The 21,429-nt window shown below is 44.8% G+C and overlaps 1 protein-coding gene across 2 annotated transcripts in view; it reads left to right on the top strand.

The window, feature by feature from the left end:
• The window catches only part of UST (uronyl 2-sulfotransferase), a 293,263-nt gene that overhangs the window by 171,232 nt on the left and 100,602 nt on the right, over positions 1–21,429 (top strand). For both annotated transcript variants that reach the window (XM_065888985.1, XM_065888986.1), the window contains exons 4-5: positions 4,584–4,663; positions 15,017–15,170. In XM_065888985.1, coding sequence (XP_065745057.1) covers positions 4,584–4,663; positions 15,017–15,170 — 234 coding nt within the window. The remainder of the gene's footprint in view (positions 1–4,583; positions 4,664–15,016; positions 15,171–21,429) is intronic.

The raw sequence follows: 21,429 nt of genomic DNA, 5'->3' as shown, positions 1-21,429 counted from the left end.
TTAAAAATTATTTTTAATGCATTTCCACCTGTTAGAACTTTCTTTTAATTTTTCAGCCCATCACATAAAAGGTAGAAAATTCATATCCCCGTAAACCCTCTTTAGTCTCCAGAGTTGTTTTGCTAACCGACCCCTTCCTGCCATTTTAATAGGTTATATATAGATTGAAAAGCAGTGGGAATGATAAGGAGATTGTAGCTTAGTGATAAGTAGCAGGAATTTTGGTGTCAGACAGACTTGGATTTGAATCCTGGCTCCAACTTTTTCTAGTGGTGAGACCGTAAGCAATCTATGTAGCCTTTCTGTGCCTCAGTTTCTTAACCTGTAAACCCTGGATAATAATACTGAACTCACGGAGTCGTTTGAAGATGAAATGACGGTATGTGTATAAAGAGCATCTCGATACAGTGCATAACCTGGGAACCACTCAGAAAATGATAGTTTGTTTGGTGTTGTTACACCCTAAATGTTGTAGTAGTAAAACTGTTAACTCCACGTGACACCACGGTAATGAAGGCACATATCTGGCCCAGAAAGGCTGAATTCATTGCCTTAGTGCTAATTCTGTCTTCAGTGAACTGTATATTTCTTAACTCCAAAAAAATGTTTTTAAAGAGGGTACTTCGTTGCATAAACAATTATGGGTATGTCTTCTATGTAGGCACCTGGGCTTGGCTTTCTGGGGGAGAAATAAAACCTGACCACAACCCTCAAGGAGCTTTCAAGCCGGTTCAAAGCGAGCACTCAAACTCAGCTATAATGTAACATAAACAGATCATGTCCTGGAAAATTCTCAAAGTGCTGTGGGAAGTTAAAGAAGGCAGTGTCATCTCTACCCAAAGATGTTTGAAACCAAACCCATTTTCCCTCACTTGTGGAGCCTGATTGCTTCCTCCTGCAGTGTTCCCCGTCTCCTCCAATGGGTGCCACCACATGTTCAGATCCCAGCCAGGACTCTGAGAAGGAAGCTCTGTTGACCCCACCCTCTCCTTCCCTTCTGCTGCCACAAGGCTCAGCAGATTCCCCCTCCTTAATGTACCCAAGTCTCTCCATTTATTTTCACTTCCATGCACTTCATTCTGTGGTTCTGAAACTGTTAAGCCGTAGACTCTCCTGGTGGGCTTGTTAAAACACGGATTGATGTGCCCCACCTCCAGAGTTTCTCCTAGTTCCGTAGGTGTGGAATGAGGCCTGAGGATCTGCATTCTTGTTGGACACATGTCCAGTTGATGCTGATGCTGCGGGTGTGGGACCCACACTGAGAAGTGATGCGTTCATGACCTCATCATTTCCTGTTGGGATTACTGCCGTCTTCCCAGCTAAGCTTTCTGCCTCTCTAAACCTCACCCTCTTTTTCTTCACATTCTCCACCTGACCTTAGACCTGAGAGAAAAAAAATCCTTTCTGGCTGTGGACTGCCCAGAGGATAAATGTCAAAATCCTTCATGTGACCTGCAAGACCCTCAATTACCCAGCTCCTACCTTCCTCTCTAGTTATCTACTGCCTTGCTGATCCCATGCCGGACCTCCTGGCAGTTTTAACATCCGTGTCATTTTTGTGTTTTGTCCTTCGCATCCACTGTTCACTCTGTCTGCCACGCTGCGAGTCCCTTTCTTCACTTGTTAACTCCTATGGGTCCTTGCAAACCACTTAGAAACACCTCCGTGGGGAAACATCACCTCTCCATCTGCAAGCAGGGACAGGTGCCTCACCTCCGTGCCTTCTACCCCGTGGTGATTATCACATGATGGTCCCTGCCTGCCCGTCTACTTCTCCCCCAAAACTCTGAGCTTCCTGAAAGCAAGAACCAAATCTTCTATCTTTATAACCACAACCCAGAGTGGCACGTTGCCTGACAGAGTTGGAAATCAACGGATGGTGAATGAAAGGAGACATCCAGGAAGGCTACTGGGAGGAGGCGAGCATTTCAGCCAGATGTAAAAGTGATTAGGATTTGGACATGCAGAGAGAAGAGGAAGAACATTCTATAAGAAGAATCTTGAGCCTGAGCTTGGACATCAGTCTTGGACATGGTGTGAGGAAGGAATATGGAGGAGTCTAGTTTGGCTGGCCACAGGATGTGGGGTCTTGAGAGCCAGCTGAGGGAGATAGTAAAGACAGAATTGACATGACTCAGCAAGGGATTGAGTATGGGAGTTCAGGAAAGACCCAGATCAAATGTGAGGATATGGAGAGTACCATTAACTGGAAGAGGAGTGAAGGTGGGCGAAGATCAAGAGTGTGGTTTTGGCCAGGGTAGATTTGGGAGCATCATTAGGACACATTCCACTGTCTTGTCTTTATGTGTCTTCCCACTGATCTTATTCAGGTTTTGATGTCCAGGGCTTAGTAAGCACCCAATAAATGCTGAATGAGTGAATGCAGTGGATTTAAAATAAAGGCCAGCAGTGGTCCCGCATGAGCCAAGGAAAAGGAGACTTAGTTTCTTTGATAATTTTAGGTAGTGCCATTGCCACCCATGCAGATAAGAGTCGAACGAGAGAAAAGGCAGGCTGCTGGCAGCAATGGGAAGACCAAGAGGGAACTCAGGTGATGACCAGCGGGGGCTCAGGAGACCCCCTTGTCACTAGACATGGGGAAAGTTAGCGATTTTGAAGACCATCATGTGATACCGTGAACCTGATGTCTTATGGTACCTCACGTGGCTTTTCCTATTTGGTGTGCGGGTCAGATGCATGAGAGCTGAGACGTACTCTCTGACTTCCCTGTACTAGTGCGAAAAATGCGAGCATTAGCAACCTTTATTCTTTGTTTAAAGATATGTCTCGAATGAGTTATGCGCTGTCACCGCTAATCCATTTTTCCTCGTGAAATAGACAGCTTTATGACTATTATGACACTGTTTTCATAATCTAACCACTACTGTTCTTCCATTAAATTTAACACATTGACATGTGTTTAGAGAATGTAATATAATGTTGAATATGTGAAAGAAACGGGTTTTCTTCTGACCTGTTTTTCCAGTCTTGTGCAGTGCTAGGATGCTTTCTCATATTATGTGTGCAGAGAAATGTCTGAAGAAAAATCATCTAAAGATTAAAGCATTAAATGGGCTTTATATTAAACATCCGCACAGTTATGCTTCTAAGCAGACATCCTCAGAGATCAGTCACCTTTGGTTGCGCTTTCAGATTGTTACCTGCGGTTGTGGTTGTGCTTCCAAATGGGTGATTCTACTGGTAGATCAACAAAAGTCAAAATTTACAGCTTGAAGGAAACCCAAAGTTTTATTACCGAAAACAAGCGCTGGGGCATGCAGGGGGGATGTAGAGGGTAAACAGTAGATAAAAAGGCAGGATTCAATTTCCTTTTACGCTCAAGCCTGGGGACAGGCAGACCATTATTTACCCGTGCCTGCCACTGACGAACAGAAGCACTGGTTACGAACTGCAAGTCATTTACTTTTAAAATTCAATTTCATTTCTTCAAACAGTCGTTGTGAGCAGGAATATCTAATGGAAGGGTTTAGGTAACGACGTCCTCATGTAACGATCTGTAAGTCACGCACTAGTTGGAATTAATTCATTTAAGATATATTCATTGGGCATTTCGGTGTATGTCAGCCCTGAGCTGGACAGGAGGGAACACGGCAGACCAGGTTTCCTCTCATGCTTGAGACAAACCTGGAGTTCCAGACTCTGATTTTTTTTTTATTGTTATTGCTATTATAGTTTACACATGAATGACCGTTTTTGTTTCCAGTTTTCAACTTGAACTATTTTATGAAATGTGAAGTGCTGCCCTTCTGATGTCTATCCAAAGTAGCAATTTTCAATGTGCTTCTTAAAAATTCCAGTGTGTCAGCTTTGATGGGGCAAATTAGAAAAGCTAAGGAAAGTGGAATTCAGGAAGTCAGGGAGTCATAAGAATGCTTGGAATTTCTAACAGATTTTACTAAACATTTTCTGTATCATGACATGTTCCAGAAGACCGTAACTGTTAGTTTATACAAATTAAAACTACTTTTTGCCTTGCTGATAACTGCAAATAAATAATTCAGATGACCACCCACCCAAAAACCGAGACTGTGTGTCTGTGTTTGGGGCGGGGTGGGGGGGGGAGGATTGTGTGTTTCCTATGAAATACTTGCTTTGTAAATTTTATAATCAAAGAGAAAAATAATGAAATATTGCCTCATTTTATTCCCACTTTTCAATTCTGCAGAACTAGTTTCACATACTTCTGTATTTCCCAGTAAGATCATTATAGAAATGTAAAATAATAACCTGTCTTGATTTGCCTTTAAAGGAGGGGATTAAAGGCATTTTCTTATTTGCACGTACAGCAACAGGCTGACTTCTCCAGCTAAAATTACTTAACCTGTAACTTTGTGTTCATGGTGGCAATCAGCTAAATTAAATACAGGACTATACATTGGGATAGCTGTGTTTTATTTAGTAAGAAGCCTTATGTAAAGTTCATAAATGTTGCACGAAACACAGCTGTTTGGCCCTGGTCCAAGAGGTAATGAGGATCAAAAGAGATGGGGAGATAACCTTTAGCTTAATATAGCTTGGTAAATTAGATCCTATATATGCTAATTTTGTACTTTTTTTAATAGATGGAACTGATTAAAAATATAAGTACTGCCGAACAGCCCTATTTATTCACTCGACATGTTCATTTCCTCAACTTCTCAAGGTAAGATGTTTTCCAGTTTAATGGTTCTTTGGTTTCTTTTCAGTACTTAGTCTCCTTCTAACAAACAATTACTTTAAAATCTACCTTCATTTCCAAGGTAGTGTAATTGCCCTTCAAAAGGCATTTTTAATCCATTTATTTTTGCTGTAGAGGGATCAAAATTTGAAAGATTTGGACAGAAGTTCATTTCTTTCTAGAATACTAATCTTAAATCTTGTGGAAACTTGAAATTATTTTTAATGAGAAGCCATTTGACATGATAGTTCTCTCTCTAAAAAAAAAAATTAGGTTCTGTATTGAAACAAAATAGGCAAGAGATGGATATTTTAGCAGACATATTTCATTGCACATTTTTATACAGTTTGAACTCTCACGGGACTCTGGCACTAACTTAGTGGTGGAATTATGTGTATTTTATAGGGTCCAAAACGTTAAGACCAGCCTCGCTACCTTTTTAATACTCCATTTGATTACTCTAAGCCTTGCGTGTTTGATGCTGGTGGGTATTCTCGAAATCTGCTTTTTTCTTCAGCTGCAGGGACCTTTTGATAATAATGCAAATCTTCAAATTTATGTGTTTAGACCCTTGACCTGTCAGGTTGCTAACTGCAAGTTCTGGGCAAGTTCCTCTCTTCCCCCGGAATCCATTAGCACAGGTGGCCTTGTCACTGTGCTAGGAGTTCTCAGACTCCTCCTCGAAGGCTGGCCTGTCTGAGCTCACAGTTGGTTTGGGCTGACAGAGCACTGGGTCCAGGGGCAGATCTGCTGACCAGCCCGAGACCCTGGGCCTCCCTCATCAGCCATCTGACCGGCACTTCCCTCACTGCTTTTCCCATGGGGATAACGGGACCTCATAGGCCCACAGGAGAGTCCTGCTAGCTGTGCTGACTTAATGACCCCGCGGGCCGGGCCACCAGGGAGGCCTGAGTTTGCACTGGGCCGGCACTTTGGCTGCCCAGCCCCAGGATGCCTAAGAGTCTGCCGGGATGGGAGAAGGTTTTAGCCTTCAAAGCACTCCTGCTGTGCAGCAGGCCCTGTGCAAATGAGAGAGAAGGAGATTCAGCGAAGCAAGTTATTAGGCAGCAAAGGGAGTTGCTGCCTTATCTTTGAAAGCACGTTTCCTCTGAAGTTTCCCCAGCCTGTCTGCTGCGCAGGGTCCCCTCAGGGTGGTGAACAGGTGAGGACACCTGCGGATTACCCTCAGTGGCCCGGGGAGCTGCGTGGGTCTCCAACCACATTTCTAAAGTGGCTTGTCACTGGACTGTTTGGGGTACGTGCCTTGCCTCTCACTTCCGGTGGGCCAAGAACATATAATTAGACATAATTAGATAACGAGGACTGGGTAGCTATTTCGGGCCTTGTGGTTTTTTTTTTTTTTTTGCGGTACGCGGGCCTCTCACTGTTGTGGCCTCTCCCGTTGCGGAGCACAGGCTCCGGACGCGCAGGCTCAGCGGCCATGGCTCACAGGCCCAGCCGCTCCACGGCATGTGGGATCTTCCCGGACCGGGACACGAACCGGTGTCCCCTGCATCGGCAGGCGGACGCTCAACCACTGCGCCACCAGGGAAGCCCGGGCCTTGTGTTTTATGACCTGTAGACGGCACAGCACAGACCCTCTGACCCCTTGCTTCACTCATGCGCTTCCTTCCCTCCTTCCTTTCTGCGTCACCCCTGATGTCCTCAAATCTCGTTCGTTTCTTCTTCTTTTTTTTAAACTTTTTATTGGAGTATAGTTGATTTACAATGTTGTGTTAGTTTCAGGTGTACAGCAAAGCGAATCAGTTATACATATACATATATCCACTCTTTTTTAGATTCTTTTCCCATATAGGTCATTACAGAGTATTGAGTTGAGTTCCCCATGCTATACAGTAGGTCCTTATTAGTTATCTGTTTAATATATAGTAGTGTGTATATGTCAATCCCACTTTCCCAATTTATCCCTCCCCCTGCCCCTTACTCCCTGGGAACCGTAAGTTTGTCAAACCTCATTCATTTACTCCTCTTGCTTCAAGGGCAAATCTTTACAACCCAAACAAACTGCAACACAACTAATTTTAATCAGGATAGTATAGCACTCTAATGACAAGCCAACACCAGTATCTTAATTGGATCGGCAGAGCTGGGCACAGCCTGGTGACCGTATTTTATCATGGCCTACACTACCAAGAGTTTAATCTTGATTGATTTAGTTCTGAAAGAAAAAAAAAATGATAAAAACCTTTTAGAAGACACCGCATTTCAGGAAGCAGTGTCAGCCTGACTGTCAGGACCTCTGGGTGTCAGACCTTCCTGCTGACCATAGGCTCGGTGAACAGTTTAACCTTTTGAGGGCAGAGGGTCTCCGTTTTCCCATCTATAAAATAGGGACAGTTCCTGCCCACCCCTGGCTTGTAGGGATGCTCTGAACACGTGAAGGAAAGCCTTCCAAGTTCTTGGAGAGAAGGCTATTATGTGTATTCCAAGTGGCATTTAAAAGGCATTTCTGTAGAAGCCTCAGCCTGAGCCCCCAGTTTGGCTCCTGTCCCAGGGCAGCCTGGCAGTGTCTCTAATGTAACGCCTTGAGGACAGGGCCCTGCTCTCGCTGGTTTCTCCTCCCTCGATTCCACTTTGTTCAATTAAATACATACATATTGACGACCCTCTATCTCTGGGCCCTGCGCTAGGACTGGGGCTTCTGCAGTGAACAAGAAATGCTGTCCATGCCTTCAGGGAACTGTAAGTTCTTCGTCCATTAAGGAAGAATCAGCAACGAAACATGATGAGCTTTAGGAGAAAGACTCAGTGGGTGTCCCCTAGGGGAATTGGGAGGGCAGGACCCTCCCTGCTAGAGCAGGAGCCATTGCTGCTGGGTTGTGAGGGATGGTCCAGCATGCAGGGGAAGGGCACTGGCGGCCCAGGAGCCAGCCTGAGCAAAAACTGAACAAAGAGAAGGATGGAAAGGAATCCCGGAAATGGGAGCACAGCAGGAATGGAACAGTAGTGAAGAGTTTCAAGCAGGAAAAAGTAGAGACTGGCCTGATCAGCTCGAAAAAACTCACGCTGACTATGGATTCAATCTCATTTTCTCTTCCCATCCCACATGCACAAGGCCCGGGGCCTCAGCTACGAGACCTCCATAAGCATAAACAGAATGACACATTGAATTTTAATATATTACAAGACTATTAACACTCATTGAACATGGGAATTTAAGCCATCAGCTTTTCTTTTTCAAGGGAATAGCTTTATTTAAGGAAAATTTCTTGGGTACAAATGGCAAACTGTGGGCATACAAGGAAGGCCCCCAAATACACAATTAATAGAGAAAAACAACTATGTTGGGACTTGTTTAGAGGGATTTCACATACTTTTAAAACTGAGGTCTGTATTTTGAATTATAAGGCATAGAGATAATTAAGCTGCTCTTAAGACACCTACCCTGATCTTTGCTGACACGCATTGTTTCAAGATAATGAGGTTATTAAGAGAAGAATTGATGCTACAACCTAATACTCTGTACGGATGCTTTATGTCTAAGTCTCCTTACATTCTTGACATGCAGCAAAACACTTGCTGGGAAGCGGAATGTAAGAACGGAAGTCTAACCTTCCCAACGCCTTCTTTTATACATTTATGTTCTGAACTCTTGAAGTGTACGGCGTTATACCAAAATGAATCGCCCCTTATTTCTTTTTCTCCATTAAGTATGGCATTCTTGTCTGGAATTTAGATACTCTGAGTGATGTAAAATTCTTTCCTGTGAGTCTTTGGTGATTCAATAAGTTTCATTTATTCATAACCTAGGCATCTTGTCCTGTCCCATTTTTTCTCTTTTTTTTTTTTTAGACCTAGAAGGGACAATTTCTCCATATCCATTTTTATTAATTCAACCATAGAAAGCAATACTATCAGACCAAAAGAGTGCTTTTGGAGATAATTAAGATTATCTCCAAAGTAGTTGCCTCAGGGAAGGCTCCCTGCCAGAGGAGATAAACACTACCGAGGTCAGCAGAAACCTCAGATCAATTTGGGTTTGTGAGGTTTTCCACTGCTCTTTGGTTTTTGAGCTACCTGAAAGTTCAGGCCAGACAGGTGTTTTTCACCTGGTCTACCTGGAGAAGTGAGTCAAAATTACGTCGGCCTAAAAGATGCTACTCTTTGTTGTGATGTTTAAGTAGGATGTTTAATATTTTTGTACTCTGGTTTCATGTGTCTGTTCCCAGTTGTTGAAGTCACCTAAAGAATGAGAATTTTTGAAAAAGTTCCGCTTCCCAACATCACCTCTTTAAGTATGTCTTAGATCATCAAGACTGTGACAGACAATTCAATTTGTCTTCCCCCCTCCTGCCCCATTTTGTTTTCTAAGATTATTTTTTGGCAGGGTGGGGGGAAGTAATTTTTTTCCAATCTACAATTCCCCTCGACCCCCAACTTGGGTCTTGCAGGGAAAACACCGTGAAGGTTTGTGTCAGAGCGCAATGCTATGAAAATAGCCCAAGCGAATTATGAGATATCACTACACTAACTGATCTCAAACTACCACTACTCTTAATCTTTTTCCGTGTCTCTTCCTTTCTCACCCATGACCCCCTTACCCTTCTTTGTGTCCATTTCTCTTTCCTTATTTGTCTCTGATGGTGGCTCCAATGCCAAAACTAACTTGCAAAAGCAAAACATTTAAAAATCAATCAGTCGCTGCAGAAGTAAGTAGGATGTGATGTGCAAGGACACGATGTGAGTTTTGGACACTTCTTTCTTCCCTTGAAGGGAGGTCTTAGTTACTGATGTGAACAAAGTCTGCCCTCTGATGGCATCATTTAACAAAACAAATCCGATCTCGCTAATTCCATAATTCAAACGGGTTTCCACATCTTATTTCTAAATGTTGACTTTGTTTTCATTCTCATTAGCAAAGTCATCCATTTTAATTGTGTCCTGCAAATCTTTTGTAATAGTGACAGACACCTCAAGCTCTGAAGAGAGCGTCAAAATAAAACTGATATTAGCGCTTAGTGAATGCTATCTTTACCTGCTTAGAGCCCAGAAGTTTGATTTTCAGAATGAGAGTTTTCTCTCAGTTTATCCTGTGAAGACATGGCTGGACTCATCTTCCGGAAATGGCGCTTTCCGCCTCCCTTTTCTCTTTTCCCTCCACAGCAGGTGGACTCTGCTGCCCCGTGAGCCCCCCCACTCGTGGCTGGCCCGTCAGGGCGTGGTATGATCTGGACTTGCCCTGAGCCCATCTCCATGCACACCACGAAGGGCTTCCTCCCTGTTGTCTATTGGTTTCCATCAAGTCATCTTCCTCTCCCAGCAGGAACCTTAACTCCAGTGTCCCAGCTGCCCCACCCTCACTCAGCAGAAGCCCCCACCTCTCGTCCCTCAGGACACTCAGGGAGCAGAGAGTAGCTCAGCCTCTGCTTGCGTTTCGTGATGGGAGGCTCTGTGCTGGGCACCAAGGACCAAAGTGTCCGCTGAATGAGGTTGTGAGGACGGAGGGTGGCCCTTCCACCCCGTTGCAGCAAATGACCATTAATTAACCATCTTGCCCCTCCTCCGCCCGCAGGCAGCCCCTCATGCTGCCCCCCAAGCAACTATATCCTTTTCCACGGTGGCCTTTCTCTCACTTCAAAGTGTCTCCTTCCTCACTGCCAGGGATCAAAGCATGGGCCACTAGCCTTGGGACACTCTTCCTTTTTTGATGTGGGTGACAGCGCAGGAATAACCTCTACTTTTAGGCCGGAGGTGAAAAATACAGATATACTCTCAGTAGAATGAAAATTGCCAGGGCTAAGGAGGAAGGAGGGGAATGGGATTTATTGTTTACTGGGCACAGAATTTCAGCTGGGGATGATGAGAGGATTCTGGAGTTGGATGATGGTGATGGTGGTACAACAGTGTGAATGTACTCGATGCCACTGAACTGTCCCCTTAAAAATGGCAGAAAGGGTAAATCTTATGTTATGTGTATTTTAGCACAAGTAAAAATTATATATATGCTGTTTGCACTCATAGAAAACTCTACTGTCGTAGGAGAACAAAATAGTCTTAACTCTCTAGAATAATTTTTTTTCACTTTCATGCTTTATTGAAAGTAAAATATGAATCAAAGACAGGTATTGGTAAGCAGGTTACGTCTCTAAAGAATTACTTTTAGTTCAGAGCAGAATGTTGTCCCATCCCCTGTGATACAAATCCTTTGCGGACCAAAGCATCTGGTGTGAAACTCAAGCAAGGAAATATAACAGAACTTTATTCCCTCCCGTGCCTATAAATCTCATGTGTAAACATGATTTACTGATACTGCTACTAAACTTTTTCAGTCTTTACTTGCCCATTTCCCCCCCGCCCCCCTTAAATATAAAATTTGAAACATTTCCTTCAAGTCTGATGGCCTTCAGTGCAATCTGCTGTATCTGACATAAGGCATTTGGGGACAGTCACTTTTGAATGGTTTCCTGCCTTGCGGAGGAGTCATGCATATAGTTTTGGCCTTAAGTCTTGTTATTTAATACGTGCAGTAACGGCCCAGGAAGGATATCATCTGCAATCTGATGAAAGTGTACCTAAAATTCTTTCCCAAGGGCTTTGTGCAGCTACTGGGAGGTGACTAGTGTTGATTGAAGGGTTGATCCATGGAGGTAGCTGTGTGGGGCGAATGGTGAAGAAAATTCTCAGAATGAGATACTCAGGAATGCATGGGAGAAGTGAAAACCATGCGGTTATTATTTCTGGAGAATTATGTCCTGCTTTGGACCTTCATCTTCTCATCAAAAAGCCAAAAACAGAATACGGTAAATTTGCAGCCGGTCAGAAGGAGACCCACAGGGGTAATTAAAGAGTTGGTAAATATGACCTATGAACAGATATCAGTGAAATTGGAAATACCTGCTATTTTAGGATGCCTGGAAAGAGCTCGAAATATGCTGTGGTTATTGTGGTGACCAAGGGCGAAGAGGGGGTGTTGTTAAGCGAAAGACAAAATATGACCTGACTCTCCTACTCTCCAGTACATGCAAAGCACAGAACCTCTCATCAGCTGTGGTCAGCTCAGGTTTTTAAAAAACTTGATAAAGATGAAATTAGAGCTATAGATGATAAAATTAAGGGAAATGAATCTCAAGACAAATGCTAAAGGGATTTCAAAAAGAAACACATGGCCTTCCCTGGTGGCGCAGAGGTTGAGAGTCCGCCTGCCGATGCAGGGGACACGGGTTCGTGCCCTGGTCCGGGAGGATCCCACACGCCGCGGAGCGGCTGGGCCCGTGAGCCATGGCCGCTGAGCCTGCACGTCCGGAGCCTGTGCTCCGCAATGGGAGAGGCCGCGACAGTGAGAGGCCCGCGTACCGCAAAAAAAGAAAAAAGAAAAAGAAACACATGCAAAAGAACGCTAAAGGAGCTGAGAAGGCTTAAAGTTGTAAAAGCATCTGAAGAGAAGCTGATCCTTTGTGTCGAGTGGATCAAACCAAAGGAAACGTGCACAGAAGGAAGACTAGGAATTTTGGTCGAGGTAACAAGGACGCCTCAACTGATGGGCTTCACAGGGAGGCTGTGGAATCTCCCCTCAAGGGTTTTAAAAAAATAAGGCAGAGCGCTGTGCTTCCTGGGAAGGCGGGGGAAGGGTAGGGGGAACAGTCAGTTCAGGTGACCCAGAGACCTTCCAAGGGTGACCTGGACTTCTGACCAGAATTTTAAAATTACTGAGAGAAGACAAACCGATCCTGAGAGAGGATGGGATGAGGGTGGGACATTTGTTTCCCTTCTCAAGCCCAGGGACACATGGGCGGTGTTTGGCCCCTTTTGTGTAACTGACATGTCACCCCAGGTTTTGCCAGTTTGGGAAGGAGCTGTGTGTCCTAGAAAAAGGATGAGGGTTGGTGGTCTGAAACCATTATTACTGTCATTTTCTGGAAGAGGAAAGATATGTATCACATACCTCTCTCACCGTTAGAAATTTCTAGAGAGGCTATTGCAGTATCTGATACTATTTGACAATAAATTCCTACATTGTCTAAAACTTCTTCTGGAAATCTTGCATTGGGTCACAATGTGCAAACAGGAGCAGGTCGCCCCGGCTCGAAAAGCCTTGTCATTCTTCTCATCTACAGCCTTCAGTGGAAGGTGGCTGTGACCAGGCTGAGAAAACCATCTCGTAGTGGGCAGCCGTGCATGGACTCACAGCACCAGGCGGTTCTGCTAATTAGCGGTAATAGTCATTCTTCACAGACCATGGAAGCACAGTTGAGGTTTTTAATAGCATGTTGCAATTTGAGGGTTGAATTGCATTCACATCTGGTATGCAGGCTTTGTCTTTCTAATCCCTAACCCTATTACTTTAGTTGCTATTTATCATAGATATGAAACCCAATTTAATTAAAAAGAGGAAGATACATCCAGGATGATGGTGGTTAGCCGTGGTTGGCACAGCTGATTTCTGGAACTGGTTAGTTGTTCGCCCAGCTGCGTGAACGTCACCTTGTGTACGTCTGGGATCTGACAAAGAGTCGTGTTGGCATGGCTAACCCTGCTCCTGAGTGGTGTGTTTTCAGATGTGGTGTATTCGAGGAGTCCAGAATCGCACTCACGCATCCTGGCGCCTGAAATCACACCACTGGAGAGTCATCCCTTCTTGTGCCTTTGGATTCTTCTCTCTGAAGATTCTCTTTTAAAATGCAAAGACCTGGAGGGACTTCCCTGGCAGTCCAGTGGTTAAGACTTCGCCTTCCGATGCAGGGGGTGTGGGTTTAATCCCTGGTCGGGGAGCTAAGATCCCACATGCCTCGCGGCCAGAAACCCAAAACATAAAACAGAAGCAATATTGTAACAAATCCAATAAAGACTTAAAAAATTGTCCACATTAAAAAAACCCGAAAAAACCTGGGGAAAGCATTCTATGTATCAATACACAAAAAACGATTGGTGGCTCGTTATGTCTACTTTCCTTTACCACAGAGACCTGTGATAGTGGCAGAAACTTGCAAACTCAGAAACATCCACCCATGGTGTCTTCTAAGACCATGCCTTCATTGGTTGAGCACCTACTGTGTGCCACACACTGTCTAAAGGACATTGTTCCTGGCTTCTGGAGGCCCATAGTCTGATGGGAGAGGCAGACATGTACACACAGAGTGGAGAGAGCATATGAGCCAGAGGAGGGAGGGATTGACACGAGGATGGGAGTCAACTGCGGAAGGATGTCACGGTGATTCTGGGCTGGGTCTTGAAAGGTGAACAGTCTGCCAGCTGGAGAGGTGGCAGCAGGATCGTGTCAGTTCGTTTTCTCTGAGCTCTTTCTGACCCCTGACAGAATGTCTAGGCACCCTCCTCGGAAGGTCACGGGGTGGGAGAAGCCTGTGGGTCCCTCAGGAGGTCCCCAGAGCAAGACCTCTGCCCAGAGCCTGGAGAGTTCTCCCAGGCCCTTCAGGGTCACTGCTTTCAGGCAGTTCAAAGAGAAAGGGGAGGAATCCGTAAGACAAATTCAACCAACCTAATCCTTTTGCCTGGCGAAGGCCTCGCTCTTGGGCCACAGTTCAGTGCATTTGTCTACTCCCTTTGCAGAAGGAATTAAAATGGCACACTTAGATATTTGCTTTATTTTTATCTAAAACCCCTTGCCATCATTTGAGGATAATTATATTGGTTTTTGTTGTGTTCATGTTATCCCTTACACTGTTACTTTTCTCAGCTTTGGAACCTTCTTTCCATGGTTCAGAGCACAGATTCTGGAGTCAGACTGCCTGGATTCATATCCGGGCTCAGCCACAAGTTACAAGCTCCCTGCCTCCGTTTCCCCCATGTAAATGGGGATAATTACGATTTCTACTCCACTGAGGCGTGGGGAGGGTTCGGTGAGTCGGTTACAAAGTATTTACAGCAAGGTGAACAGGGAGCGTTTCATAAATGTTGGCTGTTATTATCCACTTCCTGCAGAGCCCCTTATCTGAGACTGTTTGAATTAGAATGTAGAATAAGTACCATTTCACCCAATGAGGCTTTCGGAATTTACCAGGTAGTCAAAACATTCCATGAGGGCCGGTGGAAATACAACACCCAGTTCAGCGGGGCCCCGCCCTCAGGAACCTGCAGCCTCCTGAGAAAAGGAGACCGCATCTACACCTTCACGTTGACAAATACCGCAGTTTGCACAGCCCTCACCGCCTCTCAGCAGGTACCTGGACAGGCACCTCCCGCAGGATACTAAGTGCCCATCAGGAAACACTGCTCGCTGATTAGTTTGTGCACTGGCACCTGAGCAGACAGGGTCTTCTGATGATGATGTATTAACCTAGAGGGGAGCCAGTATCTAAGTGGGCTTGATTTTCCTCCAGAAGTGATGGCTTGTAACCAGCTCCATGTTTGTATGCGTCATAGGTTTGGAGGAGACCAGCCTGTCTACATCAACATCATTAGAGACCCTGTCAACCGGTTTTTATCTAACTATTTTTTCCGTCGATTTGGAGACTGGAGAGGAGAACAGAATCACATGATCCGTACCCCCAGCATGAGGCAGGAAGAGCGCTACCTGGTAAGTCCTGTCACATCGAAGAGCTGGTCCCTCCCCTCCCCGTGGCCGTCCTGTCCATGAGCTCCATGTGATGAGGGCACGTCCTCAGGGAGCAGGTTTTTGCCAGTGAAAAATTAATTTTCCAGATGACCCAGATCTTAACGAACATTTTCTCAAATGACTTTCTAACCTTGTTTTCCTCAGTTTGTCTTTAGTGCTAGGTTTTAGGCCCCAGAGAAAAAATAGTCTTTCCCAGGGAATCCTGACCAGCACTATTGTCGTTTTGGTGTGTTTGGGGATTTCTCTTAAAAGGTCACAAAGTACTGTCTCATACTTCATGCCATTCAGTTCCCGTGACAGTCCCATGAGGGAGGGGTATTTTCAGATGAGAACCCTGAGATTCCAAAAGGATGTGAGCACAGCCATGACTGACTGTTTCCAGGTCCTCTGACTCCAAGTCCAAGGTCCTTTCCACCAGAGCACAACAGAATCCGGCATCTTGGCAAAATCAGTTTGCTTTTCTGGACCTTGTTTGGGGACCCTCAGCTTCATAGGGATGTTCATTTTGATCCCAGTAATTGTTTCCACAGCTTGGAGTTGGTAACAAATGAAAGTACTGCATCTGGCAGCCAGCACCAGAATAAACGATGCGTTTCCCACTAGTTTGTGACCTAGATTGACAAACACTTGCTGAGTGGCTTAGAGCCTCAGCCACTAAAGTGTTAAAGAGGCTGAAATGCTGGTCTCTGTGTCTGAGAGAGCCCGTCAGGTTCACCCAGACTGTCCCGGGCTGTCAGGCACAGCAGAAAGAGAAGGATGTATGGAGGGCTCTGTGGAGATCCGCTTCCACGGCTGGCATGTAACACAGAGCCCATGCCCACCGCTGGTGTGTGTGCAGCAGCATCCTCGAGCTAAAGAAGAGTCTCGTTAGTCACAGTTCCAGCACAACGCCAGAACTTCTCTTTCCTCATTTGATTTTAAAAAGCATGATAAACGTATGTGTTTGGAGGATGGAGCATTTTTCGATAATGTCACTTTCATGTCTTAAAATTCACAATTAGAGTTGAGAAAACTGAGATGCACAGAAATTAAGGATCGTATCCAGTGCTACACAACTAGTTATAGATGGGCCATCACTAGCGACCAAGGCTTTTCACTCACCATTTAGCATTTGTTCAGCTACCCAATGCTTCAATGAAATATTCTGATGGTATATTTTTAAAGTGACTTTTATTTCTTTTTCTTTTTCACTTCTGATGGCAAAAACTCTGATCTTTTTCTTTAAAATACATGTTATGAATATGGCTCTGTATTTTTTTATTCAATGGCAAGTACATATTCAGAGTATAGAACCACTTACTAGAGGAATAATGTCTTTATAGTTTGTACTGGACCTGATTAGCATTATATGTTTTTTTGAAAACGTATAGCATCTTCCATGTAACCAAAATATACTACAAAGTTTCTGGCTCAATCCGATACTACAGAAGTTAGAACCGAGTGTAGCAGAAGATGCTGAAAAACCAAAGATATGAAGACAAGTTTTATGAATCCCACTCTTCAAATATTAATGTAGGTAATAAGTAAATTCACAGTCTACCAGAAAGTGAAAAGTGATTCGGGAAAGTGGATGGGCAGTGCCAGGGATCCATCATGCAGCGGGAGAGATGAGGGACAGGCTGCCATGCGATGTTGATAAGCAGGTCAGGGAAGGCATTGCATCTGGCATATAAGCAGCAATTAGAATGAGAAGTGGAATTGGTCACTCGGTCGGTTGGGAGAATGCAGCTCCAGGTGGAGGGGGCAGCTGGACCAAAGGCCTGGAGTGGGCACTTGTGTGCTCATTCAGAAATCAGCAGGGAGAACAGAGTGGCTGGTATAGAGTGAGGTGTGGGGAGAGGGAAGTGGCAGGTAAGTCTTGGAGACCACAGATCATATAAGGCCCTGTGAGGCACTGCAGTAACTTTGAGTTGGGAAGTAACATGAATAACCCCAAATCGTTCACACCCTTTTTTATTGAAGTATAGTTGATTTACAGTGTTGTGTTAATTTCTGCTGTACAGCAAAGTGACTCATTTATACATATTTATGCATTCTTTTTTTTATATCCTTTTCCATCATGGTTTATCATAGGATACTGAATATAGTTCTCTGTGTTATATGGTAGGACCTTGTTGTTTATTCATTTCGTATAGAATAGCTTACATCTGCTAACCCCAATCCCCCACTACATCCCTCCCCCAAACCCCTCCCCCTTGGCAACCACCAGTCTGTTCTCTATGTCCGTGAGTCTGTTTCATAGATACATTCATTTGTGTCATATTTTAGATTCCACATATAAGTGATATCATATGGTATTTGTCTTTCTCTGTCTGACTTACCTCACTTTGTATGATAATCTCTGGTTGCATCCATGTTGCTGCAAATGACATTATTACATTCCTTTTTATGGCTGAGTAGTATTCCATTGTATATATGTACCACAACTTCTTTATCCATTCATCTGTTGATGGACATTTGGGTTGTTTCCATGTCTTGGCTATTGTGAATAGTGCTGCTGTGAACATAGGGGTGCATGTGTCTTTTTGGATTAGAGTTTTGTCTGGATGTATGCCCAGGAGTGGGATTGCTGGATCATATGGTAATTCTATTTTTAGTTTTCTGAGGAACCTGCATACTGTTTTCCATAATGGCTGTACCAACTTACATTCCCACCAGCAGTGTAGGAGGGTTCCCTTTTCTCCAAATTGTCTCCAGCATTTGTTATTTGTAGACTTTTTAATGATGGCCATTCTGACTGGTGTGAGGTGGTACCTCGTTGTAGTTTTGATTCGCATTTCCCTAATAATTAGCGATGCTGAGCATCTTTTCAGGCACCTATTGGCCATTTGTACTTCTTCTTTGGAGAAATGTCTGCTTAAGTCTTCTGCCCATTTTTTGATTGGGCTGTTTGCTTTGTTGTTGTTGAGTTGTATGAGGTGTTTTTATATTTTGGAAATTAAGCCCTTGCCGCAAATTGTACACACCTTAATCAGTGAATCTTTCTCCCGTATCTCCACTAAAAAGCAGAGCCCTCCTCCCAGCCGGGGATGTGTCATCTCATGAGCCTTCAAACATCCTCAGCAATTCTCCCCCTTCTTTCTGGGAGTCAGGACTCCTCCCTGCTGCTCTAGACCTGTATCTGACACCTGGGTGCTTGTTCTGAAGTCTCACAAGCCTCCTCACACTCAAAGTTTCCAGGGGTTCTATTGAAAATGGGGTCTGTGGGATGGAGACCCCAAAGTTGTGCAGTGCACAACCTACACAGCTGTACATGGATGTCCCAATATTCTTCTTCAGTGCTCCCACCAGGTTCTACGCTGGCTGGCCATGTCATTTCTCTGGGTGATATAATGTCTTCACATCTCTTCTGTCCTCCCAACAGCCTATAAGCTCTTTGAGGACAAGATAAGATCAGAGTTCCATCTGTGTCCTTGGTACTCAGAAGAGGGGCTGAATTAGTGGAAGCCTCAATACACTACTTAATCAATAAAATAAACAACAACAAAAATATTAATACAGTTATAATGTAGTTAATATGGAGTTGGGGGAATCTTCTCCGTTTTTCTACCCTGTCATCCTGTAAATCATTCCACATAACATAGTCTTCCCACAAACAATAAGTTGTAATCATTAGCGAGAGAAATTGTGTAAACATGCGAGAAAAAACTCATGGTTTAGTCTTTTTTTTTTAAAGCCCATAAAATGTTGAAAGTTGGTAATGGAGGCAACTCTTATATTTTTGAAGAGCCTTTATGCTGTGATATGAGAGATTCCAGGGAAATTTCCCTGCCTGGAATTCTACCCTTAGAGATTTGCAGGGGCCCCCGTTCCAAATGTAAAGCACTGTGTCCTGGGAAGGGCCGGTGTCAGATGAGCTCAGCTCATTCCTTGGCAAGACCCCAGCAGGAGAGCACTGGGCTCCCAAAAGCAGCAGAGGGAGAAATCAGGGGAGCAGGAGTGGAGAGGGGCCCCAGGGACACGTGACTCCTTTATGATCCAGCTCCAGCCTGACCCCGTTAGCAGGGCTGTTTTCTTGTTCAAAGGATGGTTTGTTTATTTGGAAGAAGACAGTCTACAGCCTTTTTTTTTAATAGCTGAAACTTTTCATTCCATCTCCTTGGTCCCATCAGACCCTTGAAATAAAACTGCCCCCTTTCAGAGCCTGTCCTCATTTTGGCAAGCCTGGGTGGTCAGTTGTTTCACTCAAAAGAGGGTGTTGTTTGTGTCTCGCTGGGGTGCAGGGCAGCTGTGAGGAGACCTGGTCCCCTCAGTGAGGCCCCGCCTGGGCGTGAGGGCCCAAAAGGGGATGCACGCAGGGTGACCCTGCACCAGAGGGGGCAAGCAGAGCAGGCCACCCCCCTGGGGGACCTCGCGGTGAGGCCTCTCCCTGCTTGCTACACACACACAGAGTCACGGAGGGGGTGGGGGGCGCCCGAAACGGGTCCACTGATGTCCCCACATGATTCCAGATCTCAGCGCTCCGAAGCCACTTGCTTTATCCAGTTGCCAAAAATCAGGCAGCTCTGCTCCTGGCCGTGAGCCTTGCAGAGCTGCTTAGTGTACAGCTGAGAGAGGGCCGGGGCCTCTGGGGCTGAAATAGTACCATCTCTGATGCTGGGTGGTTGGGAAGAAAATGGAAAAGGGCGCAGGGATCGCAGGATTCGCAGGGTCCCTGGAGGTCGGTCATGAGGAACCTCTCATCTCACAGATGTAGGAACAGGGCCTGGGTCTAGTGATGGGTTAGGGGTCCTGCCAGGCGTAGAGGCTGTCCTGACTCCACTGCTGTGTTGCTGGATCACTTGGACCCTATGTTTGACTTCCTGAATGGTAAAGGGAGAGGAGGACTGGGCCGAGTTCCATGCTTTTTGAGCAAAATCATTTGTCTGACACATCTTTACAAAGACATAGCTGTTATAACAATTTTTTTCAAACACCCAAGGCTCTTGTAGCTGTTTTCCATATTTTCTGGAAACAATTAGATTTTTCTAAAAGTTTCTGTTTCTTCCCAAACCAATCTTCACTTGTATTTATCAGGAAATAATTTTACAATAAATTATTGCTAGAACGGATACAAATGCAACTTATAGCAGCCACGCTGTGAAAAGGCAATTCTCTTAGGCTCATTTCTCTTTGTCCAGAGCCAGAGTGCAGACGTAGCTGTGTCCTTTTTCGGTTTTCGACTCAGGAGGTGGGGTAGATCTGAGCCCAGGCACACTTTGACACGTTCCAGCACTTGAGACTCTTCTCCAGCTGGAGTTCAGGCTGTGTTATTTCCAGGGCAGGGAAATACCTGGCACCCAGGATGCAGTTAATGAGAATGAATGTCTGCTCATGAAGAGCAACTGTTGTGATTTACAAGCAAGGGGGGAGAATCTCATTCCTGCCGAAGCCACTCCCTTTTCCAGTCCATGAGTTTCCAGTCACCTGCCATTTCTACTCTGTCAGTTACACGTGTGTGATTTTTGCTTGTTGCTTGCCTAAAACCTGGCCTGAGAAAGTTTCATGGTAAAATATTCTGCAGAGACAGCACTTAGCACTTTCAGACTCCAAAAAATACCAAGTTGGGCTCCTTACCCAAACTTACTGCAACTTCACCAGACCGTCCTTCACTAGGTGACCCTCCATTTGCAGAGCAGGAAGAGAGAGGAGGGCATTTTCCCAGGGAGAAAACTGCCTCTGTGATACTGTTTATTCATCTTGGCTATAAAGCGTGGAAAGTAATGCATGTTTGAAAAAAAAAAGATGGTAATTTACAGCTTCTTAATTCATAAAGAATTCAGTAAATCATGTTGGCCCATTTGGATTCTGGAGAAGCCTGAACATTGGCCAGCGTCAGCAAAGATTTTCAGAAAGCTATGCATTTTAATCTGCTTGAAAGCTTTGGACTCTGAGCATCCTTTAGCTTTGGAAGTGTATGTATGAGATACTCGTTTCTGGAAATTTCCACTCAGTCCTGACTGGCTGAGGCCATCCTGGGAATGAAACCTCAGGCTGTGCCTTCATCCCTAGAGCATCATTTTTCTTAAAGGAAGAAAACGAATAAGGGATTTGGATCATCTGCTTTCTACGTACTTCAGTAAACATCTCTGTTTTCCATATCTTTGAAGGTAAGAAAGTTCTTTGTCTCCAACTAGTTCAAATTTGGCTTATGATTGCAGGCTGAGCTAACGGCCCAGGACATGGTGTACTTAGGTTGCGCTCTCGGCTGCCCTAGCTGGGTGACTCAGCCAGTGATTTA

This window comes from Phocoena phocoena, chromosome 12 (assembly GCF_963924675.1).
Source record: "Phocoena phocoena chromosome 12, mPhoPho1.1, whole genome shotgun sequence".
NCBI classification, from domain to species: domain Eukaryota; kingdom Metazoa; phylum Chordata; class Mammalia; order Artiodactyla; family Phocoenidae; genus Phocoena; species Phocoena phocoena.
The sequence above is the reverse complement of the archived record's forward strand: the minus strand, read 5'-3'. Positions and strand labels throughout refer to the sequence as shown.